Source organism: Echeneis naucrates, chromosome 22 (assembly GCF_900963305.1).
Source record: "Echeneis naucrates chromosome 22, fEcheNa1.1, whole genome shotgun sequence".
NCBI classification, from domain to species: domain Eukaryota; kingdom Metazoa; phylum Chordata; class Actinopteri; order Carangiformes; family Echeneidae; genus Echeneis; species Echeneis naucrates.
In genome coordinates this window covers 1,117,984-1,138,194 of record NC_042532.1, presented here as the reverse complement: position 1 = coordinate 1,138,194, position 20,211 = coordinate 1,117,984, and the positions used below count along the sequence as shown (strand labels likewise).

Here is a 20,211-nt window from a genome sequence, read left to right as displayed (position 1 = left end):
CCTTCGATGTGTTTACCAACAATAAATTGCAACAAAATTTTAAAAACCTGTAGTGTTAACAGCTTGGGCTCCATAGCTCAGTGGTTAGAGCACTGGTCTTGTAAACCAGGGGTCGCGAGTTCGATCCTCGCTGGGGCCTTTCTAGTTTTCGCGTTTCTTGTTAGGTTTGTTTTTGTACCTAACAGAAAGAATGGACTTTACTCTTTTGAAATGTTATGGTAACACGTTGTAGCGCAGACGACGACAGTAGATTGAGTAAACACACTGCATTAAGTGCGGGAGGAACGAACAAACCATCTTACTTCATAAAAGATAGTTTCACGCTTAAAAAAAATCTAGTAGTCTTCTTTTAAAGTTGGGACATTTCATGGTCGAATACAAGTGGAGTGAAGGAAATAGGAATACAAGGTCCAAATGGCTGTCACACCAGTCAGTCAGTGTTTGCTGGAGGGAACTTTCCTCTATGTTGTAAAGTTCATTGATATGCTGGGCACCAGCTCCCAGGAGTTAGAGCCAGGCTCAACCCTATCACCCCAGTTCTCTTTATTGAGCTTTCCAGACACAACTAGAATTTAAATGCTACCTATGAAATACAATTCACACAAAGGTATAACAAAGATACTGTTTTAATTTAATTACTTCCTCAGACAAGGTATCTCTTTTATTTTGTCTTTTTCTTTCCAGTGTATCTTTTATACACTCTATGTTAAATACTGGATCTCTGGTGAGATTACGCACATGACACACAGACATATCGACTCAACAGACAAGATTAAGAAGAAACCCAGAGAAAGGCCTCACAAACTGCTTTGTTGTATAATTCCTACATATTAATACAGTGAGTACTAGTGGCCGCTAGATGGCAGAACTGCTGCAGTCTTCATCTTTTTGCCCCATGAGTAATTTGCTTTGTGGACTGAGTGAATACAGTACAGTTACATGTTTGACTAGTTTCTGCGCCAAAGGAGGGCAAATGAGGAAGCAGATTATTGATGATTTGTGTACAGCTTTAGTGACAGTTTGTTGACCACATGTCTCATGTGAGAGAAAAGAACACAAAACTTAGTGAGACTGAATTGAGTGCTTCATGTTAAAATAAACAGTTATATAGCCGTGTTATAAATGTTGCAGACAGTGCAGAATGTATCCAAGAGATGCTTTCAAGTCCTGCCCTGAAAAGTAAGTTATTTTCAATTCACCAAAGACCCTCTAATCCTATAATTGAAGTGCAAACATGGGATTTAAGAGGTTTTCATATAACAACAGGTAACCCACCGTGAGAGGGTTAGGGTTAGGTTAACCTCTCAGGTTAGGGTTAGGGTTAGGGTCAGGCTCTAAGGTGTGGAACCTTAGAACTGTTGCTTGCTGCGTCAGGGGCCATGATGGGCATTCTTTCAGCACTCCATGATCCTGATTACAATAAGTCAAATTCCGACCTCCTTACTTGTTTTTCATATATAATAGAGGAACATAAATCTTCCTCACTAGATAAGCTCTTTTTGGGGTTTTCTTAAAAGTAAAGCAAATGACAACAGATGCTATTCTCAATAATTTGAAATGCACCCTGCAGGGGTTCCAACATTTTACACTTCTTCTTTTTTCTCCTTCTAAATATTAGCTTTCATTTCCCTCGCGTCCCTCTCTTCCTGAGGGGATTGGAGTGGAATCCTAGTTCCGCAGAGAATGCCAGGATTTTTCACCTCCTCCTGTTCAGGGCTGATTATCAGTGAAGCCCTCAAATTGTATGTGCGTGTGTATGTATGACAACATGTAAGAGAAATGTTGTATTTGAACCTGGTATATACTCACTACATATACTGCTGATGTGGTATTAACTTGCCTCGCTGTATAAAAGCAATTAAGCAGAATTACGTGGATGTTAGGTGGTTTGTATGTACACTTGTATATAAACAGACAATGATTATGCATGCTGTGTTGCCTGACAAGGGCAACTTTTGCACATTACATAGTGTTACACTTACACAACAAATAGAAAAGTTTATTGACTCGTGGTATTTACATGATATAATATAATAAAATGAACAATCTAACTACAGAGTTTACCAAAAAAAACAAAACAAACAAAAAACAAACAAAAAAACAACAAAAACAAACAAACAACAAACAAAAACCAAACCAACCTATTGTGTTCATAGCGTACAAAAGATACATGTTGTTGGCCTATTACTATTTGAGGGCAGGTTTTTACTTGAAAATTCCACCTGTGTATTATTTAGGTGGTTGTTTTTGTTTGGTCTAGACCTGCTCTATATGTAAAGTCCCTTGATATAACTTTGCCATGATTTGGCGCTATACAAATAAATCTTATTTGATTTTGATTTGATTTGAACGAGGAATTAGATATACTGAGTCAGAGAATTGTTGGGATTTGTTGGAATTTAACATGACAATACATGTTAAATGGTGAAACACATTGCAAAAACAAAGAAAAAAAGGAAATCAATTGTAATACAATACTCAGAAACATTATTCAATCATTAAATGGCAGTGAATATAAAATGTGTAAAACAAATGAAGTAAAATGGCCAGAGAAGCGAGACAGTTGTGAATACCAAAGGGAGCAATCATCAGATGGAGTCATCAAAACTGTCCTTCAGGTGGGCCTCAGGCTGTATTAAAAGTGGAGTCGTGATTTCCTGCACAAAGGTCTCAAAGTACAAAGGGAAGCCACATAATGCTTAACACCAGCTAGTCTTACTCAAACCAAGCAACTAATGCCACTCTAAGCATTCCTCTGAATGGTGTGAAATCCACAGCATCGCTTTAAACCACAGATATAGCAGGAATTGAAAATGACCACTGCAAGAAAATGCCCTCTGCTCTGATTTATAAGTATATCTAGAAACTATTGGTTAACCCTTTATCGTAAGATTTGGAAAAGCACACAGTAAAGTTTTCCTGTCCCAGCCTGTTTCGGACAGTTATTGCCTTTCAGTCCACTCTGTGCAGTTATTTTTGGTGGATTAGGCATATACAAGTAATAAAATGAAGGTGAACACTAATGAGTTTGATGGTAGCACCAAATCATAACAAAGAGAGCAGGTCTAGAACAAACTCTTTATAAAATTATTTAATGAGACCCAACAGATCAGCATGTCTAAAGTCAGTTACTGGAGGTCAAAAGGCATGTTGCGCTGACTTGTCTCTAAACAAACTAAAACCTCTCCAATGCTCTACCTATGTCACTTTTAATAGACCTCAGATGGCAAACATTTAGTTCTCATCAGTGGTGGACAAAGTACACAGCTCTAATATTTTGAAGTGAGTCAATATACAGATCCTGCTGGTCAAATGATGACTGTTACTCAATGACTTCAGTAAAAGTACAGCAGTACTTGCTTTTCGAAATACTTAATTATTCAATGTAATTTGCATGCCAACACAATGTGTCCTGAAACAGCACATTCAACGATTTTTTTTCTCTCTTTTGGCTTTTTCCTGTTCTGGGTTGCCACAGCAAATTAGCTTCCTGCGACTTACATGATTGATTTGGTAACAGTTTTACACCGGATGCCATGATGAAACCTTCCAGTTTTATCCAGGCTTGGAACCAAAACTAGAATACCACTAGGGGGCACCTTGTGGCTGGGGTTCTTCGTGGGGGAATTGAACCCCGGTCTCCCACATACAAATCAGGTATTCTTACCACTGTAGTCATGATTCAAAGAATCTGACTCTAAAGTAAGGCAGTGTATGAATTGATTTGAACTGAAAATTATCTAATCAGAAACAAATCCTATAGAAACAAACAATAAAAAGCCAATATATATAGCTTCATTTTGCCCCAATCAAGCACAAAATCCATGTATTTGGTTTTCTCTTAAACTGTCACAGCAAACAGTGCCATTTCTCCCACTTCTTCCCCAGAAGATGTTCTTCTTTGTGCTGACCATGTTTCCTTCCACATATCTGAGCAACTGAATTTTCCACAGTGAATGTAGTGTAGTAAAGTTAAATTAAGTTGTGCTGATTTATTGTTATTTGTATTGTTTATGAAAAACTTATATTGCAGCACCTTGACCAAGGGACATTTATTTTGACTGTTCTGGCTGTTTTAACCTTTGTATGTTGCCTAAATGTTGAATTATTTAAAGTTTGAATTTATTTGGAAGAAAGTTAATGTGAGTGAAAAATGAGACTCATTAAATGTTGTTACTGCAAATTGTTCTGGACCTCTGACCTTAAGGTATGTAGTAGATATGGATTGAGAAAGGGTTACTTTGCTATATAGTGAAGTGAAATGCACTTAGATAGCTAAAGATAATTAGTTATATAATAAATAATAAATATATATAATATAATAAATAATATTTACTATCCTTAATAATGATACAGTAGTTATGTCCATGGCCCAGATGCTTGGAGAGGCGGGGTGGGCGTTTTTCTCTGTATGTTGGCCCTGCAATGGACAGGCAACCTGTAAAAGGTGTGCCCTGCCCTCGCCCAATGTGAGCTGGGATTGGCACCAGAAACCCCCTGGACTATGTTCTATGGACAGAGGATTGTCAAAAAAGCAGGACTGTACTTGTCACTCCGCATTTCCTCCTTTGATGCAGTGCTTCAAGCTGAACAGTGGTGCCAGGTACCACATCAAGCCAATACTGTACCACAAACAGGAGTTTGGCTATTTCTGCTCCATTTTCCAATCTCCAAAAAAACATGGAAATGGTTGGGTTTTGCTGGGTCGGATACACAAACACCATCCCCTTCTATATGAAAGTGACAGACAGTTATGTGAAATTCAACTTAGAAGGAAAACCATTAAGTATAGTAGAAATGAACATAGTACAGCCAAAAACTGAGATCTACTGGCATCAAAGGGCTATTTCAAAGCTGGATTTGAAGTTGTCTTTGAATTTGCGTTACTGCAATGCTGGTTCACGAGTTGCCCACCAAGACAACACATTCAGCAGTGCTCCAAACTCCAAAGTAATATGGAAAGCAGGTGAAAGTGTAGCAAAAGAGATGCTTTTATGAAACACTTGTAAAATAATAGAGTCTCTAATAAAGAGAGGAGAGGCTGACACACTAAACAATTACATCATAACTAGCACAGCTTCACTTGAGCTGAGCAAAGTACAGTTCTTCATCACTACAGCTCATTATTATGAGACTGTGTTTCTAGTAAATCCTGTGTATCAGCAACAAAAAAAAAAAAAAAAAAAATCTGTGTGAGAATCCCATTGCTTTGTCTTTCATAAAATTATATCTGAACAAATAAGCACACTGTTCAAAAATACACATACCAAAAATATACAAATTTTTTATTTCAATTTCGCACCAACTGGCCATTTCTGTGAACCACTGATGTGTGTTTGTGCATGTGTCAGTGTGCCAGTAACAGTGGTTACTTGGATAGATAACCTGAGAGAAAACAAACACACTTTTTAATGACAAACTACTGACTGGACACAGTTTAGTTCTCATGCATTATCCTTATATTTTTAAATCATACTCATCATTGTATTTCCTTTATACTTTATTGGCTCATGGACACAACATATTGCTCTTGGCTTAAAGAGTGCTATATGGACTATGTAAAAATGTTATGGCTCCCTTCTGATGGGCCTTGGAACTGTACTTTTGGCTCATACATTTTAATAGTGATGTGGCAATTAATCCCAAAATAAACACTGATTGCCACTCTGTGATCATCATAAAGAACACAACTCTCAACAGAAGCATAGATCAGTTTCAGTGTCAGAAAAGTATTCAAGTATAACTTTTCCCAGTTAAATACATTATTCTTTCTATGAAAGTAACACAAGTTCTTAACAAAAAAGGACTCAAGTTTGAAAAAACTGAGTCTGCAGAACCTTAGTGCAATACTTCTGATGTATATAAACACAGTTATCCTTTCTCATATGAAATTATCAAAACAATCAGTTTTAAAATTCAACAGAGGTGCAAGTACACCACATTTAAACAGAACTAAACTAAAAAACTAAACTAAAAAAAAGAACAGCAAAATTCACTGCAGCAGAAACAATTGCTTTCTGTTTTCAAATTAATTAAATCATTTCATTTACTTTTATTTTTTAGCATATATCATTTGCGACACTCAACGTGAGGCGTGGTGTGTTTGGACAACACTGGAAGAAATGGGTAGTGTGGGTGGTTGAGTGATGATAAAAAAATCTCTGTCTTAAAAATACACTGCAGGGATAAATATCATTTATAGTCTTATAAATGTTTATAGTCCTTTAGCTTTTGTTGGGTTGGGAAGACCCAGGTACATCATGCTAATTTCAACTCTGATTTGTTCAGGATAATCTTTCAACATATTTTTCCTTTTCAGTGGTAGTGGGAATTCTTCATAGATGAGGATTCCGATAAAGATTCTTTTATTCTCTCTCTCTCTTATTTGTCTTTGAAAACAAATTCATTCATCAAATTCACCAGCAACTGTCTTGACAGATAATATTGTAGCAGTGAGAGTGAGAAAAGTAAAGAAATACATGAGAATTTATTTTTGATTTCTATGGTTTTTATATATTCTCATGCCTTGTTCTCGTTGACTATTGCTGCAACCCTAGTAATTTTGTTGGTATTGTAAAACATCTGTCAGCTGTTGTTTTCTGTGTGTTTTCACAGTGAGATGTTGACATTTTAAATATTGCTAAAGGAAAGCTGCACAGACAGTGTGCTCACAGTCAACCATTTTGTGCAGTGAGTATACAGTAATTCAGGCTCCCAGTTCTCACAAATCTTTTACCCATATGCAATAGTAATCAGCTGAGCATTTAACAGCTCGGGAGTCTGATATCTCCCTGAGGAATGGGTATATCCCTAAAATAGATACTAAAAGATATTCAAGGAGAATGCAAACATCATTGCACATGCAATTTGCTGCTCTATCATTGTTTGAAACAAAGATGATATTTCAAACCTGCATTCTCATCTTCTGAAGATCTCTGCATTTCAAACAAATAAAATGCATGTCATACAGGAGAAAACCCTTCTTTGTTTACCACACTAAAAACCTGCATAACTTGCAGACTCTGAGGTGAAGTGGTTGCACATGCATGAAAACATTCCTGGCTCATACTGAGAATGAGACTATAGAAGCTCCCCAATGCCCAGACCTCCCCATCTGGCAGCTGATATTCTTGATCCTCACTCTGTGGACTGTACACACATCTGTTCCACATAGCCCTCCTTTCCCTCACACATTGTGTGGATCAAAAGTGATCTACATGTGCTTTGCCATGTTGCCCCTCCCTGACCCCAGTTCAAGCTGAGTCATTTATAAATTAATAATTGCTTCACCATGCCTGGCCCACTGGGTCTGAAGTTTTACATTTCAAGAGCTGTCATGTAGAAAGCCAGCTGGCCAGTGTCTTGCTGATACATTTGTCAGACACTATAATGAGCATGCATGTTACATCTTTAATTAGTATTGAAATCACCGTCTTGAGATAATTAAAGGCCATTCTGTTCTCTTTGATATACTTAATCCAAAAGAATTGCATCAAAATTAAATTCATTATTAAATTAATTAAATATAAAATGTGATTATTTCAATTCCATCTTTTGTCCTCAAGACAGACAGATTTGTGACCTGTGATTTTCAGCACCGAATAAATAGATTTTCTGTTGCAAATAGAGTCTCACAACCTGACTCAAGCTCAAGCTCAAGCTTACATTTTGCTAATTTGTAACTTAAAAATCTACAAAGAAGAACCCCACAACAATTACAGATTGTGACCAGTGAGATATATGCTGTTGGTCTCAATCACAAAATCTTCCTTGTGGTTTTGAGAGCAGATGGGCTTTTACTACACACCACCTTAATCATGAAACATTAGCAATAGCACAACAAGGTTCAGGAAATCCGCATTTCACTAAACATCCTGATGGGATATTGACACAGAAACAGGCTGTACGGAGTGACAGACAACTCAGGGCCTGTCTGAGGGCTTGACAGGGTGCTGATCATGGAGTTGATCATGGAGTTGGGCAACTGTCACTCCTTTCTATAGCCATCTATCTCAAACAGTGACCTGCCAGCCAAACGTTTGTGATATGAAATAGATTTGTCACACTACCATATTTTAAGTCAAGCTGTCTGGAGGTGATGGTAGTGAGTAGTGCATTTGTTTGCCTTGAACAATGAAGACACAGAATGCAAAGCATTCAGGTATGGCTGGAGCAAAGTCTTTTATTCCAAAACAGAGTAAAAGAAGGGAAAGGGGAACACAGCTTAAATACACAGAGGAGAGGGAGATAACAAGACATAGGGGAAACACATTAGGGCCAGATGATCACAAGAGGAAGCTTAACAGGGGTAACCACATTTCACCTCCTTATCCCAGGGGCTTCATCAGTTTGCAATGCATCGGTCTGACTAGTCCTCACTAGTCTGACAAACAGTGGAGATGGAGGTATTTAACCTCTGTGGGAGTGTTCACGCAGCTCCTGGTGAACAATAGCTCCTTCGTGGGGTTTCACTGATCATTGTTAGCCATGTGAGGCCTCCAGTGAACAACCGTCGTTGGAAGCTGAGTTGTTAATCTCCTGGGTATGGTTGACAGGACAGCATTGTAGATGGCAAATAGGTGGCGTCACAGACCCCCTTCCCTGTTTACAGAAGGTTTTACTTTTACATTGATGGCTTCTTTTTCTCCTCTTTCAAACCATCTGTCCTCTCTGTCCATGATTTTAACATTGCTGTCCTCAAAGGAGTGTGCCTTTTCCTTTAAGTGTAAGTAGACAGCTGGAACTGGACTTGAGGAAGTGGCCCTTTGTTGGGCCATGCGTTTGTTTAAGGGTTGTTTAGTGTCACCAATGTATAGGTCCTTGCATTCCTCACTGCACTGGACTGCATATACTAGGTTGCTTTTGTGAGTGTATGGTACCCTGTATGGTACCAGTTTCTGTCTGAGTGTTGCTTGGTTTGAAAGATGCAGGGATTTGATGTTTGTTCAAAATCCTCCAGAGTTTCTCTGACACCTCAGGCATGTATGGAATCATAATGTTTCTGTCTTTGTTGTTCCCTTCCTCAGCACCTTCTGTGTTGGTATTCTTTTTGGACCGTATTCCTGTTTTGTTAAAGGCCCAACTCAGTTAGCCGCAAGTTTTCAGAGCTCCTGTTAAAGGCTTATGACCAAGAGAAAGAACATATGTGACCTGAACACAAATAATTGCGTGATATTAAAATGTTCACTAATATATATTGAGGAATTTATTTTCCCCATGTCTTTCTGTGCTGTCCCTGGTTTACACCCTTAAATCTGTGTGTGTGTCTGTCTGGGTGCAGTTGCCCAACTTTCACTATCCCGAAAACGTCTTCACCTTTTCCAGTTAGTGGTGGGGATGAAGAGCTATGACAGTCTACAGCTCTTTCTAAAGGACAGCGTCACCTTGTGAAATGAAATTGTGTGTAATATTGGCATGTTCCCTCAAAAATGTGAAAACACCTGTGAGATTGTTTATCTGACCTAGATGTATTCATCGCAGTCAGTGAACCTGAAGAAGCCAGAGATCAAACTTGCTTGGGGTACATTTTGCTGCAACGACCCAGCCCCTGGGCACTCATGGTGGTGTGCATGAGGAGTTCTGTTAACCTTTAAAATATTTGCTTACATATAACTCGACATCTGTCGTGATCTTCATGTTGGAGCGAAACAGAGAATCACTGTTATTCAAAGCTCTGGTTTCATGCTTGTGAGGTTGCTCTGGCTGCAGTCTCACAGGTTGGGGAATAGATTAGACAAATTATGGGAAGTAGCTTGGGAGTAAACACATCTCAGTCACACTAATGGTGTAATCCATGCCCTGGACCTGAGCCGGAATAAGAGGGAGCTATGTTCAGGATGGGTGCTGACTGCTGGCAGCTCAGATTTACATACACACACTGTAGATACTGGTCTGATGAGGAAAGTAAAGCTATAGATAACTTCTAGCTGTCAGATGAAACCATGTCGTCCATTTTGCACCTTTTGAAAGCAGATGCTGCAAAGTGTTTCATAATGAAATAATAATAAATAAAAATATATAATAAATAAATAAAAAATAAACCACAATGAAATTAATAAACAAGGGTATGTTGGTGTGCATGTGTTTGATTATTCAATATTAAAGTTTGTATTTAAACACAGATTGTAATATTTACATGTGTAAGAATGAAGATGGATTATCAGTAACAGAAACAACTACACAAGAAGATTAAGAATAATAATAGATGTGGTAAAGTTGAAGTAGGGGCCAAGAAAAAATAAAATAAATAAAGAATAAATTGTCATTCACCTTTTCAGACCACACAAACATTCTTTAAAGCTGCTCAGCACGGGGTCTTTGTTTTTATGTTTACAGGAGGACAGCCCCTCTTACTTGCTGACCAGCTCTCACTTTGGTGTTTTTATTTGATCCCCCAGCAGGATGTAAAGCAAATGTTTCAAAGTCCACCCCTGATTCTGTTTCCATAATGCCTTATTTTGAGAATTTTCATGGGCCTGAGCCAAGGCCCTCCCTGCTGCAAACTTTGAAGCCAGCACGAGAGGTGTGAACCAGGTGTGACACCTTTCTTTGTGTCACCTCTACTGTGCTTATTTGGGAGAGGCCATGGGAGTTTATTTTTTTTTAAAAGGTCTGTGTGCTATGTTGATGAAAAATAATGTAATTCACATGAAAGATATTTTCCTGTTTTTATTCTATTTTTTTTTTTTTAACCTTTTTTAACCTTTTCTATTTATCTGTTTCTATATACCTGCACATTCATTGAGGACAGCAAAAAATAATTTAATTGTACAGGGAAACATGTCTCTTTTCTGGACAATAAACACTTTGAATCTTTGAATCTTTGAATGAAACTGAAAACATACAAAAACCCTCTGCAAAGGATACCTCCAGAGGTGCTTTGCATAATATTTCAATATTAATTCATTCAGTATTAAAATGAAAAAAAATGTTCCATCTAGGAATTTAAACCAGAAACAGAATGAATAAAAGTAATTTGTTAACATTTTTTAGTAGTACAAAGATACAAATACAATGCAGAAATACAAAAGTATATACTGCATAAATTACTACATAATATATAATAAATTCTTGTTTTTCACTGTGAACCAAACCAAATCTTTAATAACAATTTCAAAAACATATTTCTCCACACAACATTTTATGTTTGATGTGTATATTTGTGTTAAAAAAAAGTAAAGTAAAAATCTTTGATGCCAAAATCATGATTGCTGTACGTTTTTAAAGCTTTGGAAGGTCAACACTCACTGAGGATGTAACAAAGAAACTGAACAAAAGTTAATGTGAAGAAAAACTGGCAATGAAACTGCTCCTCTGACTACAGTGATAACTTTTACTGTATCTTCCTTTTACTGAGCTGCATTTTGACTTTAAGAAGGCTAAAAGTGTACAACTACTCTGCAGTTACACTAGACTGATCACCAAGAGGTAAAAGAGTGTTTTAAACCACATTTAACATTTGTAGTTGATAAGTCTTGAGTAATTATTATTAATAATAATTATATAATAATTAATAATTAATTATTCCTCTTTGGCAAATTAACATGGAATTACAAGAATCAGGAAATATTTCCCTAAATCCCCTGAATCAGACGGTTTGAAGGAGAAGCCAACTCTAGCCTACAGTCCAGATACAAATGTGAGTATGTGCCAACTGCCAAAAAAACAAAACAAAACAAAACAAAAAATCCTCAGATGTGGCATCATTTTCAATGAAGTCATCACATAAAATACACACACACAGTTAGTATGTGCATTTTCATCTTACTTATTGCTAAGATCTGCCCAGTCATTGGCTGTTGGAAGTGAGTGGTCCAGTGTGTATGAGTGGAGTTGAGCTCTGTCTGAACACAGGCTGACAGTTGGGGACTATTGAAAACACCCTCTCTGTTTTCAGCTTGGCTCTGTGCAGCAAGCCTGTTGATCCTGGCTCAACACTGCCAAGCTTCATCCAATAAATATATATATGCAAACATTCCCGTTGAGCAGCTCTGTGCCAATGGTGATGTTTGCCCTGCTTCAGATAATCTAAACTGGATATAAGTGAGTGTGAGTGTGAATGATTGTTTGTCTCTATATGCGACAAAAGAAATGGGATCTGTTCAGCCCACTGTGACGCTGCAATAAGCAGTGAAGATAATGGATGGTACTGCATTAATTGATTGAAATTGCTGTTTCATTGTATTGTAGCATGATTGATGATTTATTATAACAATATTCTCAGGCAATTACTGGCTCTGCATTATTGAATAAAAATGTCAAAGTACCGATTCATCTCATCAGTCTAAGTCTCTACAAAGATTCAGTTCATTCAGTACATCTCAAAGACATGTTGGGTTGTCCCACCCAACATGTCTGCCCATGGCATGGATGCTGTGTGAAAGCTGAGACTGGGAGAAGAAGCCACTAACTGTAGGCCCTATTAATATGCAGAAATCCCAGGGTTTATTCAGCTGGAGCAGTTAGAACATGATCCGCACTAACACAGATTACATTCATTACGCCATCCATTACGCCAACTTTGATCCCCATCATATCTAATAAGATACAGACTGTTCACTGTTGGTTGGTTGCTGCAGGGTGCAAGCTTCTCATGATTTTGATTTGATTTTAAATGTTGGGGTATGGACTTTTGTTCTGGAAAGTAAATGTTTATAGGAAGACAAGGGTGTGATTCAAATGTTTAGTTTAATTGGCACATTTGGAGGTATGAGATCCTGCAGGAATTTTTGGATCCTTGAGCAAAATGACTGACTGACGGCAGAGCACCACACAACGCAGACCAGGCAGGACACCTTTAATCCTGTCACAGTTACATAAATTGAAAACCAGGCCAGACCAGACCGAGACCAGGCTAGAGGAATTGGAGGAAACCCACACAGACATGGGGAGAATATGTAAACTCTGCACAGAAAGGCCCCAGGCCAGGGAATCAAACCCACGATCAGTACACACATTTCTACAGTCATGTTGTACTGTGTGTACAATCATATATTAAAATCTATAATGAATGAAGACATAAGTATATTATTTCTAGCTGGAGTACACCCTTACCACTGTGATTTATAGGCAACTTGTGATACACACTGTTCTGCTCTTGCTCTTATTTATTCCTTTTAGTCAGTATTAGCTTTTTTTCTTAGCCATTGCGATAGTGTGATTTAAATTGTGTTCTAGTTCATTGTATTTGTTACTTAGATTCTTCATTATTTTTTATTACTATTTGATTTTTAAAACATGTTTTTGTTATTATAGCATTCAAGTTGGTAAGCTAAATAGTTTCCATTTTATGGATCAACAATTGATCAAGCTGAACACAATCTTTTCTCAGCACTAAGGTTAGATTAGTGCGACATGAGAAGTAAACTCACAAGTCTGACAGTTTGAGGCTAAAACCAGCTCAGTGATGTTGTTCTTTCATTCACTTTGGCAGATTGTATGCTGTTGTGTTTAAATTGAAAAGCCTTTTGAGTTGAATTAAATGTCAGGTGGTTGTTGGAACTGGAACCTGTGAAGTTACACCTGATGTGTTCTCTGTGTGCACAAGAGAGGTGGAAATTATGTATGAATGAGTTACATTTAATTTGTGTGGTTATTTATCATTTAATGTATAATGTGTGCTAATCAGAGATACTTACAGCGGGGGGGTTAGGGTGCTCTGTTCTATCCCACATGAGGCAGACCAACAGATGGACAGACACAAAGAGAGAAAACAAACAAGCACAACAAGTTTTGCTGACTGTGGGCAAACGAGCAAACTTCCCGTAAAGAACGTTCCCTCCATCAGAGCTCAGTGTGCATTTGTCCCTAGTAGGTCATCAATTTCAATCAAAGCCCTGACAGTGTTGTTCCAAGTTCTTGGAACAACACACTGTCATTGTCTCAACCCAGCAAGTCTCAGAACAGCAGGAAGAAAGGAGGGAGGTGGAGACTGTGTGTTTACTGAGTGTCTGCCCCCCCCACACACACAGAAGGACGATCAGAGGGGAAAGAAGTGTCAACTTAGGTGTGACAACTTCCTGTGTCCCCTTCTCACTCATTCCTCTTCATTATTTCACTTTCCATTCAGTGTCACTTAAAATATGTAACAGCATCAGCTTCATGTTTTTGTAATAAATAAGCATATCCTCAATACACACACACGGGTATAGGCACAGCTCACATTCAGTTCAACGTGTTCCAGCAGAGTAGCAGCAGGGATGCGGCTTCGCTGAAAACTTATTTTGATATTTGTTCTAACACCAATGTTGTTTCAATTTTCAACGAATACTATTAGAACAAAAAAGCGTCACCAGTCTTTGTTGTCTATGTCTTCCATTCATGTGATTCAATATGACTAGATTATGTCCTTTCATACAAACAAAGTTCTTAAGTCCGGTGCAGGGCCAAGTTCATTAATTAATTGTGACTGGATTACAGAAAAATTGCGTTCACAATCCTATTCACAATTTTGTGCTTGTGTGGGAAGTTGACATAGACAGGAAAAATGACCCTTTGAATTTCAACTCACACAGTCATTCACATTTCCCTTTGTGATTGCAAATCCTGCAGTACTCAGTACTCCCTTGCTTCTTTCAGTTCCATCTCAAACACTTGTTCAGATGGGTTATCTGTGCAGTCCAGTCCATTGTTGGGTGGCCTCACTGAATGGAAACGACTCCAGTCCCCTTTGCACAGGATCCAAGGCAGCACATCCACCTTGTAATGCAGCTCTGGTGAAAACTCTGTACTTATTAAATTTGGTGCTCCAGCTCCTTTTCCACGTGTTATCAGCCTCATCTGATCATCATAGCAGCAGTGCTGTGCTGCTAACGTTGTGCTGTCATACGACAACATCGAGCGGATGCAGAACCTGGCTGAGGGTTTGTAAATGTCCAGACGTTCTTTGGGTCCACTTGCGTCCCTCCAGCGGTACGTTTTGTGAAGTTTGACATCCTGAATGTTGACAGCACTGTAAACAGCCTCTGAAGGGTAGGAGCAGGGGCAACTGGGGAGCTCTGTGAACACCTGGTGCAGGTATGTCTGGAGGAAGTCATTCTTGCAGCTTAGCCATTTCTCGCAGCTGTCTACGTCTGTGGGAGGTGAGGATAAGTATTAGAAAAAAACATCTTTATGCCTCTGTCTAGATCTTCATCCTTCTGAACATATTTGTACAGCTGAAGTCAGGAACATGCAGATTTTCCGGCTGTTTCAAACTGTTTACATCCAATGATATTGAACAATTCAAACTGCAGCCACTAAAACCTGACACTTCTCACCATTGCCCTGCAGTCAGGCTCATGCCAAGAGTTAAATATTTACACCCCAAAGATGACAGGAGATATAGCAGAGAACTATGAAGTCCTGGCTTGTTTTGATTAAAGGAATCCAGGAAATATCAGGAGGTAAAGCCTTTCCAGATGGGTAAGACAAAGTGTTTAGAGAAGAAGGGAAGGAGTTGTCAGATGCAAAAAGGGATTTTAATCTGTTCAACCTGCACATGAATAAGAGTAGTGATCGGGATGTAGAACAAGGCCTAGAACAGCAAATACCCTGTGCTCCTTCTGAGGCAGCATCTCACAGTTCATGGCTCCCTCCTGTTTTCCTGACTTGTTTTGAAAAAAAAAAAAAAAAAAAAAAAAGAAATTAAACCAGCAGTCTGATTCAACAACATGGATGCACTTTTGTCTACCACAGATTCCAGGGTTGAGACTGGACTATGTTCTTCTCTCCTGCTGGAATGAAAAGCACCATTGCATTCTCTTGAGTGGTACTTCACAGTGAGAGAGCAATAAAACGGTAAGTACAAAAGAAATCCATACACTTGTAGGAGACCACTTCTGTGTTTCATTGTGTCATTAACAGACCTGGTGGTGCAGCTTTCAGCATGTTGGGAAGTCAGAAATGTTAATATCAAACCCAGGCTTTTCACAGGCTTTTGGCTGTAACCCAGAGATACACAGAGATACGTACTTGTTTCCAGGAAGTCAGTACTGTTGATGATTTGGGAGGGTGTCTCCACAGTCACTGGAACTATGGTGTCTAACAGGAAGAATGGACCAACTTTTATTCACAACCAAAAACATGCATTCTTGCATTTCACAGAAACCTTGCTAAGTAATAGCAGTATGTATATGTACAATAGTATTGGTAAGCAATTGATTTATTTTTCGATGAAAAACACAAGTATTACACTATAATTCATTTAGTTGTGTATGAAGGCAAACTGAGTGATGGCAGAGACAAAAGAGTAATATGGAATTAAGTACAACTAGAATAAAAACCAAATGACAGAGCAGGAGAACTTCGGCTGCAAAGAGTGTGAAAGTGTATGAAGTATCTAAATGAACATTTGCCTTTTCATTTTTTCCCCTTTTATTGAGAGTTCAGTCAAGCAAAGATAGGTGGAAAAGGTAGGAGAGAAAAACGTGAGTAAAAGGGGTGTTTGTGTACACAAAAAACAAAGAAAAAATATTTGACATCAACAGAAATGTGATCTGGCTCACATGCAGACCTGTCGTGATATTCATTTATTGGCGGAACATTCAGACTATGTCAGGTCTCTATTTTGTAATCTGTGTTTATTCCTGCCATGGCTCATCACTTCCTGTCAAGTTCCTTTGTTCTGTTTCCCGCCAATAATCCACACCTGTTACTGCCAGTATTTAAGTCCATGCCCATTTAAGTCCATGCCCACGCCCATTCCTTTGCCAGATTGTCATTGTTACCACCGTGTGCTTTGCTCTCTCGCATTTATTCTTTGTGGCTCCTCAGTGTATGACCTGTTTTGTCTTACTGGAATTCTGCCTTGCCCTTTTGGTTTTGTTTGCCTGATTTTTCGGACTGCTTTCTTGTGTATGACCCTGCCTGCTCTTCAGTAAAGTCTTTGGATCTTGGACTACTCTGTGTTTGGGGTGCTCATTCTGCAACTGAGTCTCTCAGCAACCATAGGCCTTGTCAGACTGATTGTGAAATGACAGCGATAAAACTAAAACATACAGAAGAGTAGTGCTGCCATGTCAGTAAAAGAAAAAATATCTGTATTGCGTTATTACAATATACAAACGTATCAAATTATAATGTGATTATTTATTGTTAGAATAATATACAGTACAGGCCAAAAGTTTGGACACACCTTCTCATTCAAATGAATAGGAAAGTGTGTCCAAACTTTTGGCCCGTACTGTACCTCCAGAGGGTCGGACTCATTCTTCCTTCTGTACAGCCCCATGCTTTTTAAAAACCTTTGTGGTGTACGCATACTTATCACAATTTTTTTCTTGTACTGGCATGGCAGCACTACGCTTCTGTAAGAATTAGATGATCTAGTGAGGAAGAGTTTTCCCACTTCATGAATCTGGAAATGCTTGAAAGCCATGAGGTTTCCTGTTATTTCTGCTATTAAAATGCCTTCATTAAAAAAGAGAAAAGTAATACAGTCTTGCCACATCAGAAAGTTTCTGCTTCATACCAGCACAGATCTCCAGGTTACAAGTGCGTGACTCTGTCGCAGTGCATGCATAGCCGCAGGAACGAGTACGTTTCTGGGTGCCGTGTCCGCAGGTAACACTGCAGGGAGCCCAGTGGCTCCAGTCCTCCTCATACTCTGAAAAACACAATGAGGAAAAGATGGATGAAGTGGACACAGCACAGAGGGGACACAGGCAAAACTATGGAGTAATATATTAAGAGCCAGCTTAGAAGTTTGCCTTGTGAATTCCTTGCCCAGCTGGTGTATGTGTGTTATGCAATTAAGCTATAGCTGGAAAGAGTGGGATAACAACAGTTTGGGACCTCTGAGACATGCTCCCCTGTATTTAAACAATGCTTGCAGGGGGGTGGAAAGAAGGAGAGAACTTCAAAAGATGGGGATCACATAGAGGGTGCAGAGGGTGGAAGTCATAGTCTATTCTCAGCTTCATGATCTATTTTCCTCTAAACAGTACCAGTACCATCATTTAAAAATGAATAGCATACTGTATTGAAGAAGACCACAAACTCATTAAGAAAAATGTTTACTGAGCTAATATATCAAGGGAGAAGTATTGACATATTCTCCCACAGACTTCAATACAATCGGACCTTTTTTTTTTTTTTTAAACAACCAACAGCCCCTGATATTCATGAAATAAAATGCAGGTTTAATTTATCTTAGCAATAGAATTGCCTTCAAATTTCAGCTATGATGTAAACATTCACTTTTACAGACAGTCAATTCACCTTCCAATGAGACACAATCTTTGTCCACACTAACACAACGGAAAACTCTGACATGCATGACCATTCACTGGGCTTGTGTGAACATTAACATGTAGAACTGAACTGAAAAATAGCTGCTAGCAAAGAGAACAAAGTCTGTTGCACTTGAATCTTTTACCCAGTTGCCTTCAACACTGGTAGCCCAGGCTAATTAAACTCAATAGTGGTCATTTTTCCAAGTGTCAGTTTTTACCCTGGAGTTCTCATTTTAAAATAAAATTGCCAAAATGCTGTTTTGTGATCTTGGGGCTTGAGAGAGTAAACATAAATAAAAACATTAACATGAGATCAGCATCATCATGAAAAAAAAAGTAGCAAAATAGATTTTTGATATACAGGCATGCAGATGCTGAATATGTATGCATATGTATATGCATTAGTGTTGACCTAGCAACAGCTTTTTGTACTCGGCAGGTAGATTTAAAGTTTGACTTGAGTCCAGGTCTCCAGTTCCATGGGAAGATGGCGTTAGGAGGCTGACAAAATGTACCTATATTAATATGTACACTATATTAGACCCAGGCTGTTCAGTTTCTCTGCTCATAGTACATGTATACCCCTGACCAAAACCAGTACAACTGGCTTTGAACAAAAGTATCCTGCGTGATAGTATGTGTGATGTTTAACAAATAAGTGGGCCTTGAAGAAGCAGACTCTGTCATTAGTCTGCTGGACAGAGTGTGTGCTTGTTTGTGTGTGAGTGAGTTGCATGTTAGGATCACGTTATGCAGACCTCTCAGAGGGCCAAGTCTAATCTCATCTCACCTTCTACTACCCTACTACATTAGGGCTGCAGGGGCTGCTGCAGCCAATCCCAATTGACATTGGGTGAGGAGAGGTCTATCGCAGAGCTGATGTATAGAAACATACAACCACAAAGACTCTCGTCTATATGCAATTTAAACTCACCAAACTCACCTAAAGTGCATGTCTTTGGACTGTGGGAAGAAACCAGAGCAACCCAAGGAAATCCAAGCAGGCACAGGGAGAACATGAAAACTCCACACAGAAAGTCCCCAGGCATGAGAATCTAACCCAGAACTTTCTTGCTGTGAGCCAATGGCACTAAGCACATTCCAGCATTCCACCACACCAAATGACCAAGTCAAAAAAACCATGATGTCGTCAAACAGCTTGCTCTTGTGAGTTGACTGATCTTCGCAAATCAAAATGTTTTTTGATGAACAGTGGGCTGTTACTCCAGGAAATTCAACATAAAACATTGAGCTACATTGTAAATAGGTAATATAGCACGTCCAGTCACACTGCTTTGGTTTTGAGAGAGTATCCTCACCGTAGTTGTCCTTGGCATGCCAGTCTTTGTTCCAGTGCCCTCCCCAGTCTCCCTCCACTCCACTGAGGACCAGCTCCTCTGGGTTATAATTGTTATCAAATGACTGTTCCTCTGAACTGGCTCTTCCTAGCCCGTTCTCTGACTGCTCCGGGTACTCCCAGAACAGTGGCCAGAACAACTTCCTGTGACTGTTGGCCCACTCTGAGGACGACACTGACCAATCATTACGCTGACTCTCCTTGGCCAGGTCAATCTCCACCTCTGTCTCTGTCAGGGTGTCATCCACTACCTCAATGGTCACCTGGAATGTACACATGACACTTTACTGTACCAGGTACTGTTTATGCAGGATATGTGAGTGGGATACACACATAGTGACTACATTTAATTTACTCTCATTCATACTGCTGCTTTGCGGTTATGGTCCTCCTCCGCAATATTTAAAGGAAAGACTTCTGAAACATTTTTAAATAAGTCAAGTCAAATGTGACAATATTGCTTACCTTTTATGTCACAGTTGAATCTAAGTGGTAGTGGTGTCCAGAAAACAATGTGGTTTACATAGATAACTGGAAGACTTTCTGGGGGATACCTGGTCTGATTAGGAGAGATGGTGGAGGGGGCCGCTCTCATTTCTAGGAATCGGACTGAATTTACTAGAAAGTTAAAAGCATGACATT

At 38.9% G+C, this 20,211-nt stretch overlaps 1 protein-coding gene and 1 non-coding gene across 2 annotated transcripts in view; one reads left to right on the top strand and one right to left on the bottom strand.

Moving 5' to 3' along the window:
- Nucleotides 1-66: 66 nt before the first annotated feature.
- Nucleotides 67-139, top strand: trnat-ugu (transfer RNA threonine (anticodon UGU)). The gene has a single exon. It is a non-coding gene; the product is annotated as a tRNA-Thr (tRNA).
- Nucleotides 140-10,070: 9,931 nt separating this feature from the next.
- The window catches only part of ism2a (isthmin 2a), a 30,439-nt gene continuing 20,298 nt past the window's right edge, over nucleotides 10,071-20,211 (bottom strand). Inside the window, exons 3-6 of the mRNA XM_029494501.1 lie at nucleotides 19,532-19,832; nucleotides 17,450-17,584; nucleotides 15,952-16,020; nucleotides 10,071-15,071 (exon numbers count right to left, since the gene is read on the bottom strand). Coding sequence (XP_029350361.1) covers nucleotides 14,554-15,071; nucleotides 15,952-16,020; nucleotides 17,450-17,584; nucleotides 19,532-19,832 — 1,023 coding nt within the window. The 3' untranslated portion in view covers nucleotides 10,071-14,553. The remainder of the gene's footprint in view (nucleotides 15,072-15,951; nucleotides 16,021-17,449; nucleotides 17,585-19,531; nucleotides 19,833-20,211) is intronic.